Consider the following 26,598-nt stretch of genomic DNA (forward strand, 5'->3'; position numbering starts at 1 on the left):
TAGCCATCCACATACGTTACCCCCCCCCCCCCCCCCCCCCCATTACACACACACAGACAAGGATAAGGATTTTCATGAATATAAGAATTTTTTTTGCTTGTGAAGACTTTTTGGAGTCTGACCTCCCCACTTTCAAAAACTATGGTACTGCCTTTGTTTTACTTTTATTATATGGTTTGTTAGAATTTTTTTCGCCAAATATTGCGCGATATAAAAACGAGGATTATATATTTGGACATTGCTTTCGTTCATTCATAATTATCGATTGGAACTATAGAACCCCAAAACAGAAAATATGGATAAAAATCACAAAATCATTTATTTTCAAGCATATTAAAAATAACATTTTTTCGTAAAAATATTTTGAAATTTACGTTTAATGACGACGTTGTTCTTCTTAAAAATTTTGCACATTTCTGGACGATCGAAAGTGAAATAAAAAAGAAGAGCAAAAAGCAAAACAATGATTAAAGAAAAAGAAAACGAATCATGCATGTCCGATCGTTCTTATCTCTGTCCATGTGAAATAAAGGCGTATTAATATCCTGAAATATTATGAAAAAGGAGAATGGGACGGGTACAGACAGAAGACCCGATCGTAGACTAAAAGGATATTGAAAAAAATCAAAGGGCACATTATATAATGCTATCGGCATCACCATTTCAATATTCATAACTCTCGCAATGTATTTTAAAAAATCTTTGTGTCTGCATGGTGAAACTTTACTGATTCGAGATGACACGGCTAAAAATAGTGTACATGGATTTTGCTGTGGCATGTCCGGATTTGAAAAAAAATGTTCAAGGATGACAACTGTAATCATGCAGATTTTTTTTTTTTTCATAAGATTTTTTCATTTTATTTCATTATACATTTTATTTTTCTTCATGTGTAAAGAATGGGCATATTAATGGCAAAATCTTTGAAATAATCTTACGGGTGGCCAACTTTGAATAATTATAAAAAATCATCTTATTTATGAATGACAATTTAAGTAAAAAGGTTTTGTTGTAAAATTTTATATTCTGTTATATGTATACAAAGTACTCCATTAAAAACGATGTCGATTACCTTGTTAATTAAATTTATGTCAGATTGATCAAAAGGAAATCATATGCGGATCAAGGGGGGGGGGGGCGGTCGTGGAGCTGGAATAGTTAAATTCACAATTTATCAAAGTACATTTAGGTTTCCGAAACATTAATTTCAGTCATATATCACAAGTATATTATTTAAAACAACTCAACATAAATGATATAATTGTAAAGCGATAGCACTAAGTTGGAGAACTACATCAATATGTATAGTAGTTGGCAATATCCCTTATGACAGTCACACACAGAGGTAACTTTGTTATTCAACAAAATATTTTAGAATCAATACACACTGTATTTCGATTGTGATTTGTCCCAGATTGAACTACTCACTCAAAGAAAAAACTTAATGAAAAAGTAAACTACCCGGTAATCAAAAATATCCCTTGGACATCCCCTTCCCCGGAAAAAAAAAATTCTAGAAATTATTTATTGCAAAAATGGACCCGCTAAGATACACGTCATGCATGATGCCGCAATAGAAAGTAGGCCTATAATGCCTTAAGTTATGATTTATAATTGTTTACACCCCCTTACTCTGTAAAAGGCGACCATTCTTTAACTACATTAATATGAGTTCATATTAAATATAGATATGAGTTGTCTATGTTATACATGTTCAGATTTCTACATGTAACTGACACGTACATGTACAGCATTCGATGTTTCAGAGCTGTAATATTTCGGTTATTAGTCATACCCTTTGTAAAGCCCATCGGAACATTTCAGTTTTTAACCAAACATATCACGTTGTGCCGGTGATGTGGCATGCAAGTTGTTCGAAGATGAAGTTCTCTTTACTTTGGCTCTCTGTATTGGTACGTAACTATTTACATGTCATTTTGAACAATTTCTCTGAGTGATGTCAACGTCTTTATTGCAACATTTTTTTTTCATGCTTCATATGCAGTTGTACATGTACACATACACAAATACGTCAATCCTTCTGCAGTTCACAGTGCTCGAATTTACTCAGTTCAGTTCTTCACAAATAAATACAACAGTAAAGTTTTCATTTAGATCCAACACTTTTTATGTTTTTGTAATATTGAATTTTTATGAAAAATATTCAGTTGTGCATGGTTTAACTTTGTACGCATGGTTGGTTAATCTTAACGTTATAGGATTAATTTGAGCTCAGTGCAAGTTAAATATTGTTATTTGTTCATAAGTCTTTTTATTTAAAGAGCAGTTCTAGTATGTGCCAAGTAAATGGCCTTATTAATTTTTGTATGCACTGCAAAAAAAATTAAAATTGCTTGCTTTGGTTTGGGGGGTGGGGTTAAGTCTCGTTGTTGTAGCAGCCAAGGCTTAAGCTCACATTCAAAGTAGAGTTATGAAAAGACTACCTGTTTTGAACTAAACTTTGTTTGGTCATTCTAAAATTACCTTCATCAGTCGTAAAACTTTCGACTCCTATCAGAGATATACTTTAGATGCATACTAAATTTTACATATTGCTTGATAGAAAATGATTTAAAAACTAAAAGAATATATAAAAAAACCCCACCCTGTTAATGTTTTATTGGTATACATGTTTCACATTCAGCATTTTTAATTAAAAAGTTTTGGTTGTCATCAGTGGCATAGGTTGCATCTCTGGGGCTTGAAGTTTCCTTTCTCAGTACTCATTGATTTCTTATTAAATTGGTAGACAGTAAATAGACACATTAACTTAATCTCAAACATTGTGGTGATGATTCAATTTTTCTATTTCAAAGATGGTACTGTTGTTTCAATGACACTAATATATACATCTTACAAATCAGTTCTACCATTTCGTGCCAAGAAAATTTCTTCAACTGATTTTTTAAATTTTTGAAAATTCTGATTTTTGACATGGATCATTGGTCTGAGTATGGTGTCTTTTCTGGCTCTCTGTTTCAGTATGTGTTTTCTTGCTTCATGGTTTGTGGGACTGGGAATCCAAATGAATCCAAACTATGTAGTTTTGATATGTTTTCAATAGAGTCTTAACCTGATTTATATAAAAAATAAATAATGAATAAATTACAATAGTTTTAGGTCAGAGGTCATAGCACATCTCTGTTAATTATTTTTCTTGATCATATTTTCTCCCTATTTGTTACGTGGGTCGAAAATATCTAAACAAATCTCTGTGAACTTGTGAAATTAATTTGTCCCCTGTTTGTCATTTCTGGTTCACACTGTAAAGAGAAAATGTGAATAACATACAGGCACTGATCTATTTATAGAACTGTCCTGAAAACACAATACTCCTCTCTAAAAACATTCTTTGCAGGTTCTTATTATCCTAAGTATCCTTTACTGAAAGCTTAGCATTTTGACATTTAAAAATAATTTTTGATCTAGTGTACTAACCTTTGTGAATGATGACATTTTAACTGTTCATTAAATAAATTAATATATGCAAATTAAATACCGATATGATAGATAATTTGTATGTTACTAAGCATGATATTTTAGAATAATATGTTTAGTAAGTTTGAAAAATAATAACATTTTGAATTTGGTCTAGATGGACAAGTTTAAATGCCAAAATATCTCATGTAGTTAAAAATACTTGAAATGAGTAATGACTTTGAATTGAGTTGTTACATAATTTATTAGGATATTAATTTTTGATGAAAAAATAAGGGTTCCAACTAAATTACCGTATTTTCCCGACGATTAGTCGGTATTTTTTTTCTCTGAAGCAGATCACTCGACTTATCGTCTTGATCGACTTGTCTAAGGCTTGAGGTCAGAAAATTGTGGAAAAAAAATTTTAAATCTTGGTTTTAATCATCTTGACCTGGCTGTGTTATTGAAGATTACGTTGTTGAATTCAATGTTCATCTTTAATTATTATCATTTTCACTCATCTGTTAACACTAGAATACATATTAATAATAGTTATTGAACAATGGTGTATTTTTTAATCAATTAAAAGTTTTACCGTTCCGTTTCTATAAACACATTGTCACATGATTCCATATATCACTATAGTGGGAAGATAATATTGCGCAGTAAAATTGAAACCAAACCTGGATGGAAAAAAATATTGCAGTAGGTCCGGGGAATGTTTTAAAGTTTTATTATTTTATTAGTAAAGAGTTGTTAGTGGAAAGTATAAATAAGAAATATTTTATGGTCAAAATCAATCTTAAAATACGTAATCGGCAATTATCAACTCTATTGTTTATACAGTAGACTGATCCCGGTTGTGTTAATAATCTTGCTCAGGCTGACATCTATACGGCAATTTCACTCACTGTGTACATAAAGAGTACCGTTATAAGAGTAATTATAGTTCATTATTTAATTATTGTCCAATTCTTTGATTATTGTTCAATAAAAAATTTAGGAAACGTATGTATTTCGTATATCGTCATTATCAAGTCGTACAAATGATCGATCTATTCTAACAGTGTCTCTTTAAAATAATAGCGTGTAACTGTATTACTGGATACAAAGTAAACAAGTTTCATCAAATCATAGTAATTGCTAAGCTTTCTGCACTTGAGATCCCCCTTTGAAGTCCGACACGAGACAGGTGCATGCCTCTGACACCGGAAATTGTTAAACAAACATTGACCACGCGCCGAGTCAACAGGTGGCTGGTTACGTAATGGCGAATACACTGGCGATGGTCAGAGTGGGTGATTATTTTAATGCATGGGAATAAAATATTTCTGTCAAAGTAAGTTTAATTTTGCATAACACGCGATGTCGGGAATTGTTTACAATGCAAGCGACTTTGTAGATGTTGTCGGTATTTGAAAATATGATGCATAAGTATAAAGAGTAATTGTTTAAATGTTAATCATTAATAATATTTGGTAGCAATATCGGGGACATCGTGGCATCATACACTGATAATGTTACTGCAGTTTTATACACCATTTTGAAGCGATAAGTTCGACGTGTCGTCTGAAACGACGTATCGTAGGATTTTGTTAAAATTTTGGCTAAAAATGAGCAATTCGACGAGTCGTCCGCATCGACGAGTCGTCGGGAAAATACGGTAATGTAGAAATCAATTGGAAACATGTGATTGCTTTATTAGTTTCGTGCTCAGTAGCATGTTCCAATTAACTTTACAGTTGACAATTTATTGCACACTGTGATGCATATTTGAATATTGAGCATTATTGAGGACATGTGTAACTTTACGTTTATTCTATTTATTTTTCAGTGTACTCTTCCATTTTATCTTGGAGCAAAACAGAGTCTTATTCAAGAAATCGATGACCTCAAGGAATTCAAAAAATACATTAAAACCAAGCCCAATGTCCTGGTTGTGTTTGCCAAGAATAGTGAGTACCTTTTATAACTATTGACAGATTTACATATTTCAGGGCTCCATTAAATTCTTTATTATCCTTGAGTTACATACAACTCATCAAAGTAACAGCTATAAACACCTCTATACACATCGGTATGTGCAAAGTAATTAAAGATTGGGTCAGTGGATGAAAAATGAACACACAGAGAGCATTGTTGTACACATTGCTGGCAGCTTTACAAAAGTAACTACTTAGCTAGGATGTTATGAATAGTCAAATGTTTGCCATTCTTTAGTTGGGGCGGAAATAATTGTACTGGTACTTGTATAAAGATCTTTAAGAAAAGATACCTTTACCTCTTTTGAGAAAGTGAGGGAGGTTCTTAGTTACCGTATGTTTTTGACCTCCAGTTGGATGGATGTATCAATTAAAATTCAAGTTAGTCAATATTGTGTAATAAGACTTACAAGCTACACAATACTAAGGTCACAACTGGAGGATTAAGTTGTCATTGATTTGTAAATGATGTAGGAGTACCGGTATGTTTATAAATCAGGTCAATGCGACATCAGAAGAGTCAATGTGAAGTCTTTGTTCATTATCATTACCTATTTCATTATAATCTTGTTTGGTGTACACAAACACTGACAGAAAAATCACTGTAACGGCTGTAGGGAGAAGGGAGCTGTAGCTGAGGTCTCCTCTAAGATGATCTTTGTGATGGTGATTCATTTGCTGTAGTGTCTTGCCATCAGCATTCCTCTCATCACAGCAAGGTGCACTCGGTCGTAACCACCTGTACACCTGAACACACAGCCAGGGAATAAATAGCCTACACTGATGTATTAATTTCTGTGTTCTTAACCCAACTCTATCATTCATATATGTTGATGATGACTTGTAAATTAGGTCAACTTGGATAGGAAATGTTGATTATGCAATTGATGATGACTAGATATATGGTGATGATGATGATGATGATGATGATGATGATGATAATTTATGAATTTCATTTAAATTCAAGATTGTTTCCAGTGTTTCACCTGGATGACTTGTCTATGTACAGGTGGTGCAGACTAAGCTATATGCTATCAGCATGTGCATGTTCATCATGATATTGATCAGTTACTGATGCAGTGAAACATTTATGATGGAAACTTTGTAGTCAATGAAAAAAACCAGGGGAACCATTCAAGTAATTGCTAGACTGAAAAATTGTAAACAGTATTGATATATATATAGGTGAATAAAGTGAGAGGGTATGGTAGTTATCTAAGGGTCAGGGGTCAGACCTGAGATAAGGTGTAAAGGTCTTGAGAAATGCAAGTCTGTTGTTAGGAGCCTTGTGATAAATGAATATCTCTGTTGTGGCGTTCACATACCTTAGATGTGTAATATGCAAACAACAGTTTTAATATTTATGAAATACCTGTTTCTTGACAGTAAAACTGCTTTTAATCTTAATCAGATAATTTAAGGAAAGGAAATACTTCTGTGATGTATGTCATGAACACTATAAAGGTAAAATGATCAAACCAAAAATAAAACACTAATGCAAAACTCCACTGAATCCCAACCAGTTCATTTTTCTCTTCTTAAAATCTAATTAATATTGGAACTTCCATCCGCTCCCCTTTTTTCAATATGGGACATATCAAAAACAGGGGAACGTATTGAAGTTCCAGTTTTAATTAGATTGTTCTTCTTAATGTTTTACTTGAATTTTGTGATCATTAGGTGTAATATGTCAGGGAAAACGTTGTACTCGCTACACACAAAGTAATATATGCATACCACAGCCATATATGACAATACAACCATGTTTAATATACATTTGACTTATTAAAATTAAAAATCCAAAAAAATAAATTCAATTGAAAGGTTAGAGATGGAATATTTATGAGCAACTGTGGCCAGTTGTGATTTGAGCTCAGAGCTTCTCATACACATTTGTTTGATGTGGCCTATGAATCAACTAATGATATGTAAATATTAAAATTAATTAAGACATTTCTGATGCTTTGTTGGTGTAATGTTTGATGTTTGTATTGTAGGTAAAGCTTTATCTCCGTACAGACAGACCTTTAACGAAGTCTCCCAAGAAATGAAAGGCAAGGCTTCACTGGTCGTAGTTGATTGTGGGTGAGTGATAATGGGAGTTACTTCCCTTGGTTTGGAGTCTTAATGAAGTTTCATGTACAATGCATATGAAAACAGAAATATTTCAATTAAATAGTGTTTGATGATATTTTTTTTCTTTTTCAGTGAGGCCAAAAAGTTGTGCAAAAACATGAAAGTGAATCCAGCAAGTATAGAATTAAAACATTTCAAGTAGGTCAAGTTAAATATTCTACTGTAGATTTGAAAGAGGTTTACTTAAAATTACAAATTTCTACTCAAATATTATTGAATATTTTCTATGACAATTAGAGAAGTACATATTAATTTATGCAGTATCCTTGCTAGATAATTCGTGTACAGGTGGAGATGGCATTCTACATGTACGAGGGTCAATCAAAAAATACGAAGACAATGTGGCTGTCTATCATATATTTTTCATGAAAGTCATACTTAACAGATCAATCTGTGCACCAACACTTATGTTATTGATATACGAAGTTTTAGTCCATTTGATGAAACGGTATTTTTGTTACCCCTTTTTAAAAACAACATGTTTTGTCACCACGGCGCACGGTAATGTTCAAAGCATGACGTCAAGATTAAACACCCACAGTTTATAGATATACCCCATCTTTATATCACGCTTAGTCTCACGTGCCTTTCTCCTTACAATTTAAGATTGCACTGAACCACTTAACATCTTTTTTTGCACACATTTGTTCGAGAATCATAGGTTAGTTCTTCAAAGTTTTTATTTTCTAACCGTGTATCTCTTAGTTTACAGTAAGGATAACCCTGAACGTCGGTTGACGTTACTTATTTTTTGACCAAATATTTACAGATATTCTACTCTCTTTCGGACTGTTTTATATTCAAAACACAATTACCACCACCCCCACAAAATTTATTACAGTTAAACACAAACTTACAAATAATTGTTGACTTATTTTTTTTGCACCATTGAGCATTTTCACAGCTTGTATCGTCCTTTTCCTGAGTTAAGTCTGTTTTGTTTGTACTTCTCGTTGCGCCGTGACGTCCGCCGACGTCGGTGTTTTTAGTCAATTCTAAAGAGGACTATCTGTCTTTAGTTACTAATATCTGTTCGACAAAACAATATATCCCGTCACTATTTGGTACACAGAATACCATGACTTTACTTAATTTGAGGTTTCAATATTATTTGGTTTTAAGCCCAATTTACAGAGATATTACTTTCAACATTATATGGTTTTTTGTTGACATAACACAAATTTTGACCGTGCGCCGTGACCTCATTTTTGCAGGATTAGATTCTAAATAATTCTAAGAAATAAAGGAATTAATTAACTTTTTTTCTTGCAAATTATTTCAAACTATTGCTAAATTATGTCTACCAAATTTAGTAATGATATGACGCTAAGTAACATAACTATGACAAAAGTCTTCGTATTTTTTGATTGACCCTCGTATATGAAAGTACAGTGATTTAAGTCAGAAAGAGATATCAATGATACGAGATACAGCTATGCATGTTTAATATTTTGTATTCTTTTTTAACAGAGGTGGAAATTTTAACAAAGATTATGACAGAAAAATGGTCACAAAGGTATGGCTTGACTCTGTGGGTGTAGCTTTTATTTCATTTTTTTTGTAGAAACATAGTTCATTTTTTGAAAGGTTTGATATAGTATGCAATTCATGTAGTGGAGTGCAGAAGTGAAATTATCAACTGGCAGAAAAAAAAAGAAATTTCTTATTAATATGTTGAAAAATAAAAGGAGATTTTATGGAACATGTTTTTAAAGAATAAATTAAACACCAGAATTCCAAGGACATCAAGGGACAGGAAATTTTATGTTCATTTATCTGTAAGAATGAAGAAGATAGTTGAGTCATGATGATGTATCTCAACATCCATTGATCTCTTCTTCAGTCCATGGTGAATTTCCTGCTGGACCCCACAGGGGACATTCCCTGGGAGGAGGAGACGGGGGCAGAGGATGTAGTCCATGTCGAGTCCCCCAAGGCCTTCTACAAAATGCTAAGGAAACAGAAGCAGCCCATGCTGGTCATGTTTTATGCTCCATGTAAGTCTACAAGTACAAGCTAGCGCAAACGCTGCATGCTCTTCTTGAAGGCAATAAGCCAATTGATATGCCTACCTGTATTTTCTAATTTCAAAACAATTTCATAGGTTTGCACTTTTGGTTTTGAAATGTGCAATAAAGGAATTGCTCCATTTTAAAAAGTCATAGAAATAATAAACAGCATTTAATACATCTGTGTTACACTGTTGGTTAGAGTGATCCTTTTCCTCTATAGGGTGTGGGTTCTGTAAGAGAATGAAGCCGGACTTTGCTGCTGCTGCCACAGCGCTGAAAGGACAAGCGGTGAGTGACGACATACTAGTGACTTTAAACCATAGAACAATCTTCACTTCATTTCTGTTTGTTATCCTTTTGCACAACTTGTAGTTTAACTGTAGATGTGTAAGTGTGTAAGAGTGTATTAATGCTTGTTTAAAAAATTTAAAGATTTTAGCATTGTAACAAATCCCATTTATTTTTAAAGTTATCTCAGTGAATTGATAATGTTTTGTAGTATCTTATATCATAGATTACATAATATTAACAATTTAAGAGTTAGAACAACTTAACATTAGATAAACCAGTAAACTTTACTTGATGCTTTGATGTTGTTCATTGACCAAAAATGTATTGTGAAGGAAGTAGATCTAACATCACGTGCATCTTGCAGCATATTCAAATACTGCACACTGGTGATATTTTAATTGTTTGGACCAAACATCACATCAGCATATTGAGTAGTGTTGTACATAAAGACCATGCTGATATTTGAGTTTGGTTAATTACAGATACTGGCCGGGATTGATGTCGACAAGCCCCACCAGATGGAGCTGAGACAGGAATACAACATCACGGGATTCCCCACCCTCTACTACTTCGAGTAAGTCATCAGATAGATGGCCAGGTGGCTTTTCTTGTGGAAGACATGCTCAGTGATGCTAAAATGTAACTCAGTTTTAGATGCATTCTCTAATATTTGCTGCTTCTAGAGATGTAAGTTTTGCATCAAATGTCACTATATACTTTGGTAACTTTGACTTACACATAGCGGACAGATAAAATTGAGATGGAAGTTTGTAAATGTACCAGAGAGCATTTACTGGGATAGAGGGGCAACTTTCAGCAAAGTCAATAAGTCTGACCCTCAATTCCATCAATAAGGAAAGGATCACAGAAATAAAGGATGGGTTTACTGATTTCCCATTTTAGTTATATGTACAACCCACCTGGCACCATTCCTTCTTTAAACTATAAGCACACATGTGCATACCGGTACTTATACGATACATTTATCTTTATTTAGAAATGGAAAGAAGAAGTTCAATTATGGAGGAGAAAACAATAAGGATGGAATTCTCAGCTGGATGAAAGAGTAAGATTCTTTTTTTCTTTCATCTTGTTGTCCAAGAATATTTCAGATATTTTATAATTTTGTGTGCAAGGGATACAGTTTTAAAAATCATGTAACCAATATTAACTCTCACTCTCACTACTGACTGATAAATTACATGTCAAGTTCTATGCACAAGCTGTATGTAAAAGAAGAACTATAAATATATTTTTTTCCTCCTTGTGATTTACACCTAATCATAAATGTCTGAAACACTTTATTATATCTTATAATGATTACATAAAATCCTTTGTAGTCCCAAACCTCCACAGCCTAAAGAAGAGGAGAAGCCCTGGTCTGCAGAACCCTCAGATGTTGTCCATTTGACCGACGATAACTTTGCTACAGTAATGGCTGAAAATCCATCAGTTCTGGTCATGTTTTATGCACCTTGTAAGTTTTCTTTTTATAATTTTTATGTTCACAGTAACTGTAGCAAACAATTACACCCACTGTCAAGTGTCATCTGTTGTTGATAAATGGATTTGTTTAACATTCTTGTAATGAAGGGCATGGAATAAGAATGGGTTTTACAAATGACTTATTGTATTATAGGGTGTGGACATTGCAAAACAATGAAACCTGAATATGCAAAAGCTGCAGCCGCATTGAAGGAAAAAAATGTAAGAGACATGTATTCAATAACTGAATTTGCATAAAAGATAAATGAATAAGACTTCAAAATTTCCATGTTAAAATAACAGTTATGTGTGACTGACTGAATTATTCTGATTTGCAGATTGATGGAGTTTTAGCAGCTGTTGATGCTACAAAGGAAAAGAAAATTGGGGACCAGTTTAAGATTACTGGCTTCCCTACAGTTAAATATTTTAAGTATGTTGCTTTTAAATGTTGTTAACATTGAATTAATTTTATCTGATTAGGTAGGATAGGAAGACTGAATATTCTAAACCCTTGTTCAGGAGCAAGTAAAATAACTAATTGCTTTTGAGAATAAATCATCCTGAAAAAAAGACGAGTATAATGAAAGTACTAGGATTACAGTTTAATTTAGGCATACACTTGAAATTCGTGTTGTGTTTTGTTTGTGATTTGTTTGACTTGACTATGCTTTTTATTACAGGGATGGAGAGTTCGCCTTTGATTTCAGTGAGAGAACGGAAGATAAGATTGTGGAGTTTATGAAAAAGTGAGTACAAATACTGTGGAATCATTAAATTTTGTGGGGGCCAATTTTTGTGGAATGTTTAAATTTTACAAGTTTGTGGGGACACATCTTTGTGTACTCTTTAATATCTGTAAAAGGAAATATGACTTTATAATTCTAATTTATTTATTCGTTGGTGAGAGGTAGCCACGTATTCCAAAAAATTGAGCAACCATAAAATCCATTGATTCCACAGTATATTTAAGGAATGTGTTTGAATTCTAAAAAACTGACAAATCAGGGTCCATACTCTAAATGTTGAAGTTCAAAGCTCATGACAAAATGCTACCATACAAATACTGTAAACCAACATTTATTCGCATGCGAGAAATTTTTACGAGGTTCGCGAGAGCCTCTTCGTCGTGAATATTTTTCGTCGCGAACTAGTCTTTGCCATATGGATATTATGTCAAAACGAGTGTGGATTAAGCATGGTTGCAAAAAATAGTCGTCGAGAATCAGTTTATCTCCGGCAAATCGCGAGATAAAGTCGTCGCGAATGAAAGCTGGTTTACAGTACATGACATTGTATCCAGACATATTGATGACATGCTGATTTTTGATTGACAGCCCATCAGAACCGCCCCCTCCCCCTCCCCCCGAGCAGAATTGGGCCGATGTCCCCAGTGATGTTGTCCACCTGACCGATGATACCTTCAAGTCGTTCCTCCGCAAGAAGAAGCATGCCCTCATCATGTTCTATGCTCCTTGTAAGATCTTATAAAACTACAGCAGGATGGCAATTAATTTTACCCCCTTGTACAATTTGTTGTTGCAGAGGAGATATAACATTGTTATCTGTATGTATGTGGGTGTGTCCGTTTGCAAGTGTTTAAATGTATTAAGAAGGTTGTGGTCAAGATTTGTAGAAAACGTTTTTATCATCAGACTTTGCATCCTTTTCAAATATCACAAGAAGTACTTCAATTCATTTCAAAGTTATCATTTAATCATTTCATAAGATGTGTAGTATTATTGAGTAGATAGAATAAATACATTTATACTTATTTATCCATCTTATTTGTAGGGTGTGGACATTGTAAGAAAGCCAAGCCAGAGTTCCAGAATGCAGCTGCTAAGTTGGTTGATGACCAGAAGGTAAGAGAACTGTAATACTGACCAGAAGGTAAGAGAATTGTAATATTGACTAGAAGGTAAGAGAACTGTAATATTGACTAGAAGGTAAGAGAACTGTAATACTGACCAGAAGGTAAGAGAACTGTAATACTGACCAGAAGGTAAGAGAACTGTAATACTGACCAGAAGGTAAGAGAACTGTAATATTGACTAGAAGGTAAGAGAACTGTGATACTGACCAGAAGGTAAGAGAACTGTGATACTGACCAGAAGGTAAGAGAACTGTAATATTGACTAGAAGGTAAGAGAACTGTGATACTGACCAGAAGGTAAGAGAATTGTAATATTGACTAGAAGGTTAGAGAACTGTGATACTGACCAGAAGGTAAGAGAATTGTAATATTGACTAGAAGGTAAGAGAACTGTGATACTGACCAGAAGGTAAGAGAACTGTAATACTGACCAGAAGGTAAGAGAACTGTAATACTGACCAGAAGGTAAGAGAACTGTGATACTGACCAGAAGGTAAGAGAACTGTGATACTGACCAGAAGGTAAGAGAACTGTGATACTGACCAGAAGGTAAGAGAACTGTAATACTGACCAGAAGGTAAGAGAACTGTGATACTGACCAGAAGGTAAGAGAACTGTAATACTGACCAGAAGGTAAGAGAACTGTAATACTGACCAGAAGGTAAGAGAACTGTGATACTGACCAGAAGGTAAGAGAACTGTAATACTGACCAGAAGGTAAGAGAACTGTGATACTGACCAGAAGGTAAGAGAACTGTGATACTGACCAGAAGGTAAGAGAACTGTGATACTGACCAGAAGGTAAGAGAACTGTGATACTGACCAGAAGGTAAGAGAACTGTAATATTGACCAGAAGGTAAGAGAACTGTGATACTGACCAGAAGGTAAGAGAACTGTGATACTGACCAGAAGGTAAGAGAACTGTGATACTGACCAGAAGGTAAGAGAACTGTGATACTGACCAGAAGGTAAGAGAACTGTAATATTGACTAGAAGGTAAGAGAACTGTGATACTGACCAGAAGGTAAGAGAATTGTAATATTGACTAGAAGGTTAGAGAACTGTGATACTGACCAGAAGGTAAGAGAATTGTAATATTGACTAGAAGGTAAGAGAACTGTGATACTGACCAGAAGGTAAGAGAACTGTAATACTGACCAGAAGGTAAGAGAACTGTGATACTGACCAGAAGGTAAGAGAACTGTAATACTGACCAGAAGGTAAGAGAACTGTGATACTGACCAGAAGGTAAGAGAACTGTGATACTGACCAGAAGGTAAGAGAACTGTGATACTGACCAGAAGGTAAGAGAACTGTAATACTGACCAGAAGGTAAGAGAACTGTGATACTGACCAGAAGGTAAGAGAACTGTGATACTGACCAGAAGGTAAGAGAACTGTAATACTGACCAGAAGGTAAGAGAACTGTAATATTGACCAGAAGGTAAGAGAACTGTGATACTGACCAGAAGGTAAGAGAACTGTGATACTGACCAGAAGGTAAGAGAACTGTGATACTGACCAGAAGGTAAGAGAACTGTAATACTGACCAGAAGGTAAGAGAACTGTAATACTGACCAGAAGGTAAGAGAACTGTGATACTGACCAGAAGGTAAGAGAACTGCGATACTGACTGGAAGGTCAGAATACTGACCAGAAGGTAAGAGAACTGTGATATTGACCAGAAGTTAAGAGAAATGCGACAGCAATGATTTTTAGACAACTGTCTGAACATGCAGGTTTTGATTATTGGTAAGATTTAAAAAAAAAAATGATAGTATGATATTTTTTTACCTTTTCTTGCTAATGGTTACAATGGTACATGACATATTACAAATAACACTGTATTGTAAAATGTAACTATCAGGGGTGGTACAGGTGCATTATTGTTTGACATATTCTGCATTGTTGTAGGTGGCGTTTTGTGCTGTAGACTGTACGGTCCACCAGGCTCTGTGTACTCAGAATGAGGTCACAGGGTACCCCACCCTCAAATACTTCAACTACGGAAAGAACCCACAAAACTACATGGGTGGCCGAGAGGTAAAATGAGACCCATTCAAATACAGTTAAGAGAAATTGAGTGATGAAAATGTACATGTTCAATATTTTAAAGATTTTTTGCAAAAAGAATTGCTTATTAAATTTTTGAATTTTATGAGTTTCTACCAAACAAAATCTCTAAGTTTGATGGACATGTAGTACTGTTATTGTAACAAGTGAACACTGTTTCTTAGTAACTTAATGCTTTTAAATTATTAATTCCTGTCATCTTTAAGCAGAATGGTTTTGAGTGTATGATTTTGCAATTTATTCCAAGAGTTTTAAAAAATGAAATTTGGGCTTGTTGCATTAATGTTTTGTTAATGTATTTTAGGAGGCAGATTTTGTCAAGTTCATGAAGGACCCCTCAAACCCTGGGGCCACGCCCCCTCCTCCCCCGGCGGACCCCCCAGAGAAACAGTGGGTAGACATCAAGGGCATGGAGAACCTACACTTCCCCACAGCCTCAAACTTTGACACCTTCATTCAGGATCACAAGTCTGCCCTTGTCATGTTTTATGCACCTTGTAAGTACATCTACAGTTTGTTTTTAATTTTTTTACAGGTTAAATTTTTGTAGTAAAAATCAGATTGATAACATTTTTTATATGTATTGTAGTCATGAATATTCCACTACAACTATCAGTTAATCCTTTCTAAAATTCCCCAGTGTTCTGTGGTGACATAGATGAAATTTGTTAGATGCATGCATGGATGTCAGTTATGATTGTATATGACAAGGATGGTATGCTGTAATGATACTTATGATGGTTGTTCTTGTGTGCAGGGTGTGGGCATTGTAAAGCTATGAAGCCAGCATATGGAGAGGCAGCTGCCAAATTAAAGCAAGAAAAGGTATCAGATCCTATTATTAGTAAAACAAGTATAATGTGATTCTTTTTATTTTTGAATGGCTGTGAAAAACTCATTTGCAATTATTGATTTCCATGATATAGAAGTGAATTTTTTTCTTCAAATTTAAAATTTAGTTTTAGAAGTTTGTTTTAAACTCCTGTGTGATAAATATTCATAAGTAGAGGTTGCTACCATTCATTCATACTTTATTTCCCTCACATGAGGATTATTTCAGAACATACAATTATACATATATATGCTGAAATCTGTTAGAAGACAATGTAATGTTCACTGTTGTTGGATTTGATTTCACCTTTACATTTTTAAACTCATTTATCACCATATTTTGTTTAATAATTGGTATTCATAATTACACAAGTACACAAGCTACATTTATTCACTGAAATAAAAAACTCAGATTATCTCCTCTTTTCATTATAAATCTTCCCAAGATTTTTTTTTTTCTGTAAATTTCAGCGGGTAAAAAGAGGATGCATGTAAATATGATTTATATGTCTTTGTAGATTGATGGTGTCCTAGCTGCAGTGGATGCCACCGCTGAACAAGCACTGGGCACCAGGTTCAACATCCGAGGATACCCCACATGTGAGGCTCCCTTTCTCTTTAATCTACTCTAGATTTCATGCATGTAACTTTTTATTTTATATACTCACAGGACATTTGGCTCGTTTTCCCTTACATTGATTTCATTTTTAAAATATTTTCTGCTGCAAATTGTTTCTAGCTTGAAGAATTTTATCAGAATTCAAATTTCTGAAAGCTATTCTTAAAGTAAACAACCTAATTTTCAAACGCATTTCAATAATATTTTTGCATCGCACATAACAATGAGTTTGTTAATACTATCTTTCTCCAAGCTGTTAAGAACATTAAGTTGAATGCTAAAAGAGAACACAAATTTTTCTTCTTTTGTTTTCACTATCATAATAGGGAAAATGCAATGAATTTTTAAGAAACTTCTGTTTGCCCTTCATCAGAATCACACATTGTATTAATTGTTGTCCTTTATCTTTGCTTCAGTGAAATATTTCAAGTAAGTGTTGTCACAAAGCACTTGTACTCCCGCATCATTCCCTGCACTGGCATATTAAGTTCATATTGCATGACTTTCCAGCTTCCTCTACTCTCATTCAATTACCATAAATCATGCTATTAAAAAGGAATGGGACACTTTCATTGTTTGACATCCTTCTCCCCAAAATTAAATTAACCCTAACATAGCATTTGTCATTTTCCCACAAACTCATTAATACATGAAAATCTTTGAAATGCATGTTGTGGTCAAATACTGTAAACCAACATTTATTCACGGCGACATTATTTCGCGATTTACTTCCAATAAACTAGTTTGCAACGACTAAAGTTTGCGACAAAGCCTTATCCAGACCCGTATTTTGTTATAACAACCATATGATAAAGACTGGTTCGCGGCTAGAAATATTCGCGACGACAAGACTCGCGAATCTCGCCAAAATTTCTTGTGTGCAAAAAAAAGTTGGTTTACAGTATTGCACATTGTACATGTTAAAAATTCTGAAATTAATTAGATTTTTAAATGCTTTCATCCAAATTAATGTCACAGTGTTTCATTCCTTCACATTACAAGAGGTGTACAGGGTGTGTATTTAGAGTTGTAATTGTCCATTCAACTTTGTTGAATACATGTATATAATATACAGTAGTACTATCTCTGACTGTCTTTTGTTCTGCTAGAGATTGTATGTTGTAATAGCACCTTATTGATATTTACTGGTAATGAATGATCCAGCAGTTGTATTCCTGGTATTACAACTGGAGGATAAGAAATTCTATTTTTAATTCATAGAACAAAAGTATATGCATTTTCATCTGTATTTTAAATAGAAAATTTACAGCCGGTACCCGTGTTTACAGTTATATTTTGAAGGAAAATATGGAAAATGCTACTATTTTAACACTGATATATCTTATACACAATTCTGCAAACACTTCTTAGGCAACTTAGTATATAGGTACATGTATATAGACACCACAAACTATTTTCTTAAATGTATAATCATGTGTATTTTTTCAGATTGGCATACAAATAAAGGACTAAAACATCCAAGAAAACTAACTTTGTACTAGATATAATGATTAAGAACATTTTGAATAAGATACACATGTAGCTAAGAGCATTAAAAATTATCTTCACCCAGTTTACATTACATAAATATAAATGTTTACATGTATATGTAATTTCGTAATTTTACATTACCACCTTAAACTGTATTATCTTAAAAGAGAGAGAGAGAGATAGAGAGGCGAGAGAGAGAGAGAGAGAGAGAGAGAGAGAGAGAGAGAGAGAGAGTATTTGTTCTCACCACTGCTCCTCTGTGCAACTGACCATTCATGTAACAAACTAACAGCTATTAAAAACAGCTACCGGTATATGGTTGAAATATACCGGTATATATATATGTATATATATATATATAATATATATATTGATTATGATGTAAACATTGAGTTTATATTGATTATGATGTAAACATTGAGTTTATATACATGTTTTAGAATTCATGGTGCTTGTAATCATCATTTTATCTTAAGAATTGTAATTTAAAATCATGGACATGTACAATGAATTCTTTAAAAAGTGCATTAATTTCTTCTTTTGTTGTAACTTTTATAATTATACCTTTGAATTTAAAGTTTGTAAACTCTCAATGAAAAAATAAATGTTTTAATATTAAATGTTTTGAACTTTTAGAAATGGTCAGGAGGCCTTTGATTACCAGAGTGGACGGTCTACAAATGATTTGGTCTCCTTCATGAAGGAGTAAGTCGGATTTATACTTAAACATGTACAGGTAGCACATATATCTTTTGAACATTGTGCATATATACTGCTGTTTTGTGAGTGGTTCCTGTCCAATCCTACTTTGAGATTTGGACATCTTTATAAAAACATACTTTACTTATAAGCATGCAGTTACATATTGCAATCTGTTAGAAGGAAATTCTAAAACATTCAAACCTCCAAAAATGGCCTGTCAATGTAACCAGAGTTTTTAGTCATTAACAAAAATCAGAAATAATTCTTCATGGAAAATTATCTATAACTGAAGAATGTCTTGTCTGTCCTTATGGCAAATTTTCCAAGAATTTACAAATCCTTAAAACTATGATTTTCATTATTAAAATCCAAAAAAAATAAAAATGAATGAAACCATAGTAAAAACAGCACAGTGCAGAAAAATCTTGCATAAAAGGTATGTCATCTATTACCTTTCTATGACTGCATTTCTTTTACTCAGTCCTAAGGAACCAGCCCCTCCCCCTCCCCCAGAGCCTGCCTGGAGCACTGTTCCCAGCAAGGTCAACCATCTTACCTCCAAAGACTTCAAGTCATTCCTCAAGTCAAAGAGTAGCGTCCTAGTCATGTTTTATGCACCTTGGTGTGGACATTGCAAGAAGGCCAAGCCCGAGTACCAAACTGCTGCTGATAAATTGGCCAAGGAGTCCGACAGTAAAGTGTTTGCTGCTGTGGATTGTACCACTAATGAAGGTAAAGATAGAACAATGCCACATACATGGCACATACTGAACATTGATAATGAAGTTAAAGATACAGCAATATCTCTACCTGACATCAATATCATCATCATCATCATCAAAATTGTATAAAATATGATTTTCATACCTGGATATGTACGTCATATACACAAGTTTACGTGGTAGTTTGATAAAGTGGTTTGATATTTCTTGTAAGAAGGTTGCCAGTTACTAGTGGGCAGTGATATGATACATATCAAGTATTTAATGATTCTCAGAACAATAAAAAATTTATACCGGTACTTAATACATACAAGTAAGCCTTTGGAAACTGCTATACAGAAAATAATGTAATTTGTAGTTTCTTTACTTCATTAATGATTCATGTTTTTCTTTTATTTTACAGATATATGCAAGACAGAGAAAATCGATGGGTACCCAACAATAAAACTTTATAGTGATGGGAATTATATGGCCGATTATAATGAAGATAGAAAAAGTGAAAACTTTTATAACTTTTTAAAAAATGCTCCTGTAGTGAAAGAAGAGTTGTAAGACATCTATTTATCATTAATAAATTTTATTTTATATTAATAACTACTCTGTTTTCTTTCCCATGATAAGCCATTGTGCCAACAGAAGGTACCTAGTTTGTTTGAGCGAAGGGCGTGCCATGACCTTGAACAAAGTTCCTAGGTCAAATGTAAAGGCTTAACATGACTTGTAAAAGACAATGTCCTGTTGTCCCACATATTTTTCTTTCCCTTCCTGCTACCTCTCCAACCCTATTTAAGCCTCCAAATATACTCTCTTTTTGAAGGACATATTCTAACCCCATGGACCAATCCGTCACATACTTAGCCTACTAAGTACCTTTGGGTAAAGGGATTGAAGTGACCTTGAACCAAAAATATTAGGCTATTGGACCACTGTGTTAAATGCATGTCCAGTCCATATACTGTATTGTCTTCCTTTTGCCCCATTTCGCTCATAATTTATAAATGTTTAGACAGTTTACTGGTAAATGGTATGCACTAACCTTGTGGTGTGCAGTAACCCTGAACTACATTTCTAGCTCAAAGGTGAAGGTCATGGCAAATGTATTTGAAATTCAGTTTAAGGTGCCTCACTACACCTTGAAATAGTTTCTCAAATCAGCAGAAAATTACTTAATTATGATAGAAAGCATGATGGATAAGAAGTATATACCAGGTATGTCAAATAGGTGAAAAAATGTGCAATTTTAGATAAAAAATTAATTTTCAAAAATTTCATTCAGTAAACATAAACAAAAGCCCCAGGTGGATTCGAACTCGTGACCTGTGGTTCACAAGCCTGGTACTTTAACCACTGAGCTATGACAATATACATCTGAATCGATTAATACAAACAGTTTAACAAAACTTTTAAATTGCCATCTTGTGATGTAGTGTCTTAAAACGTATAAGTCTCAGTGTAGAGGTACCTTAACACTATAATTTTTCTAAAGCTTACTAATAAGACTGCCTTAAGGCAATTAGTGTGCAAAAATATTGGATGATAATTTAATGAAAGACAATGTTATACTAGATCTATGTAAACAATTTCATCTATAACAATATTTTCTCCCTCCTTTGTCCAGTTGTTCTCAGTCTTTACCAAACGACTGTCTGTAAGGTTTGCATGTGTCTACATGTATGTCAAAAGTCTAGTATTAGCTGACCTCTGTGATGTATATACAGTCTAGACCTTACTTTTAGTTCATTGCTTATCTGCCATAAACTACACCCATTAGTTAAAGAAAAGACAAAGTCTGCTTCATAGTAGATGCAATTTATCAGAATGACAACATGATAAAGAAAATGAAACAAATGAATTCAATGTTAATGAGATTATGTTAGGTCTTCATGGGCTCCTGTCCTTCAATAGTCTTCCCTTGTTTCTCTAGTTCAGCCCTGAAACGATTAAAGCAGTTTATTAAAGCTGAACATCGCTCGTAAATGGGCACCATCACACAAGTTTATAAACCCTTCGATTTCTTCACACCCGATTGCAAACCTGCTACTCATAGCCAACATGTAGTATTACTTTTGTGGCTTTAGGTTTTGTGCATTTATTTCTTGTTTTATGCACATATTTTGTTTGTAAATAATGTATTGACCTGTTTATTTAATGTTGATATTCTTCTGACTTGGAAAAAGTGCATAAAATTTGATAACTCCATCAAGACGTAATAACATGGCGAAGCAAGATGTACTTCCACACAGGTGAGACCTCTACAGCGAAATACTTTGAACTGTTAAGTCTGCGCTTTATTTAGGGGTTGTACAGAAAGCAGCAATGAAATAGAAATATTCTATGATTGAGTAGTGTTTAGCTTTAAAATTGACATCAAATACATCAATATTCATTGATTACCAATTTTCATGGATTTTATTATTTAAACACTTTAACCACTCCAAATCTTTTACAATTTTGGTGGGGTGGGGTGGGGGTGGGGGGTCTAAAACTATAGTCAGGAGCTCTACTACTAAACTATCTAGTCTTTTATTCGAGTCCATTTAGCACCAACTACTACACTTTATTGGATAGTGGAATGGAACAATTAAGGTGCAAATATGATTGAAAAAAAATCTACAACTTTTTAAGACTGAGCACAGTGAAAAGCATGCAAAGCCGCCCCATGAAATGAGGCTTCATAGTTATTGATTATAGGGAAATCAGTGAAAAATGATGTTCATTGAGAGATACTAACAGCTAAATAATTTTTTTCAAGCTCCTAGATGCCACCAAATTGGCACATTTTGAATTCTCGATCATTAAATGACTCTTGCTTGTTGATGTTTTATGCTCCAAAACTTTTCAAGGTTTCAATCTTAAGTAATTAAATGAAAATAAGTGATTATGTAAACCAGATAAGTTACAACAGTGCTTTAATTAGGAGATATGACTTGTTTCAAGCATGTCTTACCAGATTATTAAATGAAATCATACAAAAAACCCATTTCAATATCAATTAACTGATCTTTCAATTTCACTCCATAAACGTGAAATTTAAAGGTATTGAAAGAAAAATGAAAATATTTTTTGGCATCACTTTCATTTGGCACTCATATTTCCAAACACAATACTGTTTTACGTATGAAATATGATGTCGTTGTTGAGTTGAACATGTCATATTGTTGACTGAGCATACAATACTAGTTTAACTTAAGCTTGTAATTAGAGTTGAAAGGGGTATCTAACTTTGTACAACTGTTTCAAATGAATTGTGTTCTCCCATTTACAGAAGCTGTCTTGTTTTTGCTTGGTCCAGCAGTCACCTTTTACACATTCAAAGTTGAAATACTTCTAAATCTGAGTTTCTGTCAAAATAGCTACTGGTCAATCAAGCTTAATGTATATAGTTAGATCTAAAACTATATGGCTTTTATTAAAAAAGTTAATTGAGAGCTCAGCCAGCTCTACAGGCAAGGCATGTGCGAATAGAAAATTCGGACCAGCTGCAAATTCAATAAACAGAATTTTTTGGCATCAGTTATGCGTATCAGTAATGACCTGTTTTTGTCGGACCAGCAGTTCTCTGCAAATAGAGTTTCCATTTCTTGCTCTCACGAGAACTAGTAAGATATGAATGAAGGCATTTTTTCAGAGATGTGAAACAATTGTAACTTGTAATCATTTGAATGCTCACATTTAATAGAATCGAAGTATTGCTTTAATACATGTATATATATTGCTTATACTTGTAGCATAAAAATTATGAATGATGTTTTTTTGTATTCATTTGTAAAACCATTTTATAGTCTGTCCCAAGATGTTTATGCCGCACATTTGGACAATTTTCGAAAAAAAATATCCATACCTGTGAAAGAAGTGCAATTGTAATCAATGTAAGGGAAAATTTCAAAGATATCTTCATCGACACATTATCGTTTTTCACTTGGAAAAAAACGAAAACGATTTCTTACGGAGATTTATGATGGGGAATGTTTACATCTTTTCTCTAATCCGAAGTTACTCGAAATACCTCGCACAATTTTTCAACATTACCCTCCAGGTACCTTCATCTCTTTTGCAATGGATAATCCCCGTAGACTTTCTATTTTTAGCCGTGTATTGAAATCTGACAAGCTAGAGGGGTGTTTCATAGGGGAAATATTGGGATTTTTACATACAATTCAATGAACATCGTTTGAATCCAGAGGTATTTATCATTATACATGCATGTAGAACAATTTAAGAAAATGATCGGCATAAATATCTTGGGACAAACTATAGTTTTAATTAATTTATCATAATGATACGTAAAAACATATTTAAAAAATCATAAGCTGAGCTCGCCCCAGCATTCGCATCGTAAAACATATTATTATACCTCTGTTCATTTTTTTTTCAATGTAAAATTAAAAATGTGAAAAATACTTTTAGAACCTAAGAATGTTAAAAATGAGTATTACCTGAGTTGTAGTGAGAAATCATCTTCTACATTATCATCATCCCAGTTATCTTCCCAAACATTTACATCTTCCTCATCCTCATCTGCTCCCGTCCAGTCTGCCAGAGATGAAAAGAGTAAGCACTACAGATTTAATCAAGTATGCTATAACATTAAAAAAATTTCGTGAATAAAGACTTTATAAATCCTTAATTGTGAGTGAAAACTGATTAGTCATGTGGAAATCGCGATCCGGTAGAGAGAATACAAAGAACTGCTCATTATTGAATGAAAAAAAAAATTCTAATAAGAATGAGTTGGATAAAATTCGGAACGACTTACCCTCTGCTGGAAATTCTTCAAATTCATCGTCTTCCTCTAATAAACCTAAGTCGGGTTTCTTCTCTTTTTCTTTGCCGTCGCTCATGTTGATTTTTCGTAGTCTAGAACACGCTTGGTTTGTAAAACGTTTTAGTGCAAGTATAAAAGATAAACCAGTAAGATTGGTTCCGGAATTAGGTTTAAAACGTCTTGAATAAAAAAAAAAGAGCACTCCTCATTGTAAATGATGATTAAAGTTTCCACCCAGACTATCGACAGTGGCTATTCGTGGTACCAGCAACAAGTTCAATGAACTAGGGACGTATATTTATTTATTTATTCACCAATCAAGGGCCCTCAGGGGGCATATACAAAAAAAAAAAATAATAATAATATCATGATTATAACAAATAATGAATGAAATACTGCTCACAATGTCCAGGCAACAATATGCAAAATGTTTCATTAATACAATGAAATATATGTATGGGATTTACACATCAGTGAATACAACAGCTATACAGAAACAAAGTGGCCTGGAAACAGAGAGTACCAAGGGACGGTGCCTGCACAGTCGATTAGACTGGTCTACTTGTACTCAAAGTGTTCAAGCCAGTATGCTTATACATAACATAACCCCCCCCCACCAAAGTAAATACACTGCATAATATATCTGTATATATAACTATAACCATTATATTCCATCTTTAAGAATCATTTCACTGAGTTGTACAAGTACTTGTAGATCTTCAGTTGTCATAAGCCAGTAAAATTTTTGGTTATTGTCCATATATTGAAAATTTTTACAAGAGTCATTAGCTAATTTGTACAGAGTATCTCTTAATGCCTTATTATGATCACATGAGAATAAAAAATGTTTTTCATCATCCACTGATTTGACATTACATCTATTACAGTATCTTTCTTGTCGTGGAATGTCTTGATATCGTCCTCTTTCAATATTAAGTCTATGAGCGGAAATGCGAAAACGAGTTAAACTTCTCCTCTGCTCAAAATTTTTAAGTAATCTTAGGTAGTTCTCTTGGCCAAAATTTTGCTTAAAAGTGCTGTAGCAACTTAGTTTTTTGTCAGCGTGTATAGTGAATTTAGAATTCCATTCTTTAATAAAATATTTAAACAGATAGTCTCTAAGTGCTCTTTTGAATTTTTGTTTTGTTACTGACTGTAAATTGTTTGTGCCATCAATGCTGTTAGTTAAAAAATGAATTGAGCCATACCAGGAGGGAGTATTTTGTTGAAACAACTGTTTTGATTCACAATAAGCATTATACAAAAGTGGAAATGATTGACTTTGATTCTCAAGTCTGTACCAATAACTTAACATAGATCTAATGATATCAAAATGTAAGGGAAATCTTCCCAATTCAGATAGAACGGCAAAGTTTGTTGCAGATTTATGTACACCAAGTATCGATTTGCAAAACTTAAGATGCAATTTGTCACAAAGTGTGCTGGAATAAATTTTGTCCATTGTACAACCAGGGTGAATTTTTTTAGCAAATGGATTAAAATACCCCCAAATTTCTGCTCCGTACATTAAAATAGGTTTAATAGTATGATCAAAAATATGAATTGTGGTTTTGATGTCTGGATTCATAGAAATAAAGTCCTTTTTGAGTTTGAAAAATGATTTTAAGGCTTTTTGATAAAGCTGCTTTTGAGCAAAGGAGAATGAGCCTGAGGAACAAAATGACACACCTAAGTATTTGTATTCAGACACACATTCAAGTTCAACATCAGCAAAGTTAAATTTGGATTTAGAGAGCCTGCCTGCTTTATTGAAAACTATTATCTTGGTTTTGGATGTATTAATATTGAGACACCAATCATTGCAGTATTTTTGCAAGATATTAAGCTTTTGTTGCAAACCATCTGCTGATGAAGATAATAAAATTATATCGTCCGCATACATCAAGCAATTGATTGGATTTGAGTTTAAAAACACAGGATCAGCAGACAAGTGCAAGTATTTCGGGAGATCATTAATGAAAATTTTAAATAAGTTGGGACTAAGATTGTCACCCTGTTTTACACCCATTTTTATTGGGAAAAAGTCTGTGATGTTATGTTCTAGTTTGATACAAGATTTGCTTGATGAATACATACTTTTGATAGTGTTATAAAAGTTTGTTCCTACACCAATTTTGAGGAGTTTAATTTTAATTCCTGTATGAATGACTGTGTCAAAAGCTTTTTGAAAA

The 26,598-nt window shown here is 33.6% G+C and overlaps 2 protein-coding genes across 3 annotated transcripts; one reads left to right on the forward strand and one right to left on the reverse strand.

Moving 5' to 3' along the window:
- The first annotated feature begins 1,784 nt into the window (after window positions 1-1,784).
- LOC117682785 (protein disulfide-isomerase A5) lies at window positions 1,785-20,235 on the forward strand. Of its 2 annotated transcripts, XM_034451194.2 has the most exons (23): window positions 1,785-1,913; window positions 5,255-5,375; window positions 7,400-7,487; window positions 7,611-7,676; window positions 9,009-9,054; window positions 9,382-9,535; window positions 9,771-9,838; window positions 10,324-10,415; window positions 10,839-10,907; window positions 11,182-11,318; window positions 11,481-11,548; window positions 11,665-11,759; window positions 12,010-12,075; window positions 12,664-12,803; window positions 13,121-13,191; window positions 15,118-15,246; window positions 15,581-15,773; window positions 16,034-16,101; window positions 16,626-16,707; window positions 17,143-17,155; window positions 18,854-18,922; window positions 19,401-19,651; window positions 20,045-20,235. In XM_034451194.2, the coding sequence occupies exons 1-23, from the start codon at window positions 1,857-1,859 to the stop codon at window positions 20,191-20,193; spliced, it is 2,292 nt and encodes a 763-aa protein (XP_034307085.2). In that variant the 5' UTR covers window positions 1,785-1,856; the 3' UTR covers window positions 20,194-20,235. The 2 variants fall into 2 exon arrangements, 1 of the variants encoding a protein (XP_034307085.2); XR_010714344.1 differs by lacking the exons at window positions 17,143-17,155; window positions 20,045-20,235 and having other exon boundaries at window positions 19,401-19,466.
- Window positions 20,236-21,434: 1,199 nt separating this feature from the next.
- LOC105322792 (26S proteasome complex subunit SEM1) lies at window positions 21,435-24,558 on the reverse strand. The gene is made up of 3 exons (XM_066085946.1): window positions 24,398-24,558; window positions 24,078-24,174; window positions 21,435-21,572 (listed from the first exon to the last, which is right to left on the reverse strand). Exons 1-3 carry the CDS (start codon window positions 24,480-24,482, stop codon window positions 21,515-21,517), a joined length of 240 nt encoding a protein of 79 aa, XP_065942018.1. The 5' UTR covers window positions 24,483-24,558; the 3' UTR covers window positions 21,435-21,514.
- Between the last annotated feature and the right edge of the window lie 2,040 nt (window positions 24,559-26,598).

The sequence above is a fragment of the Magallana gigas genome, chromosome 5 (assembly GCF_963853765.1).
Source record: "Magallana gigas chromosome 5, xbMagGiga1.1, whole genome shotgun sequence".
In the NCBI taxonomy this organism is placed as follows: domain Eukaryota; kingdom Metazoa; phylum Mollusca; class Bivalvia; order Ostreida; family Ostreidae; genus Magallana; species Magallana gigas.

Bases quoted from the DNA above. Each gene is read 5' to 3' on its own strand.
- LOC117682785 (XM_034451194.2), top strand. From the start codon at position 1,857: ATGTGGCATGCAAGTTGTTCGAAGATGAAGTTCTCTTTACTTTGGCTC. The intron at 10,908-11,181 runs GTAAGATTCTTT...AATCCTTTGTAG, and splicing joins ATTCTCAGCTGGATGAAAGA to TCCCAAACCTCCACAGCCTA. The intron at 12,804-13,120 runs GTAAGATCTTAT...TCTTATTTGTAG, and splicing joins CATCATGTTCTATGCTCCTT to GGTGTGGACATTGTAAGAAA.
- LOC105322792 (XM_066085946.1), bottom strand. From the start codon at position 24,482: ATGAGCGACGGCAAAGAAAAAGAGAAGAAACCCGACTTAGGTTTATTA. The intron at 24,175-24,397 runs GTAAGTCGTTCC...CATCTCTGGCAG, and splicing joins TGAAGAATTTCCAGCAGAGG to ACTGGACGGGAGCAGATGAG. The intron at 21,573-24,077 runs GTAATACTCATT...TAATCGTTTCAG, and splicing joins GATTTCTCACTACAACTCAG to GGCTGAACTAGAGAAACAAG.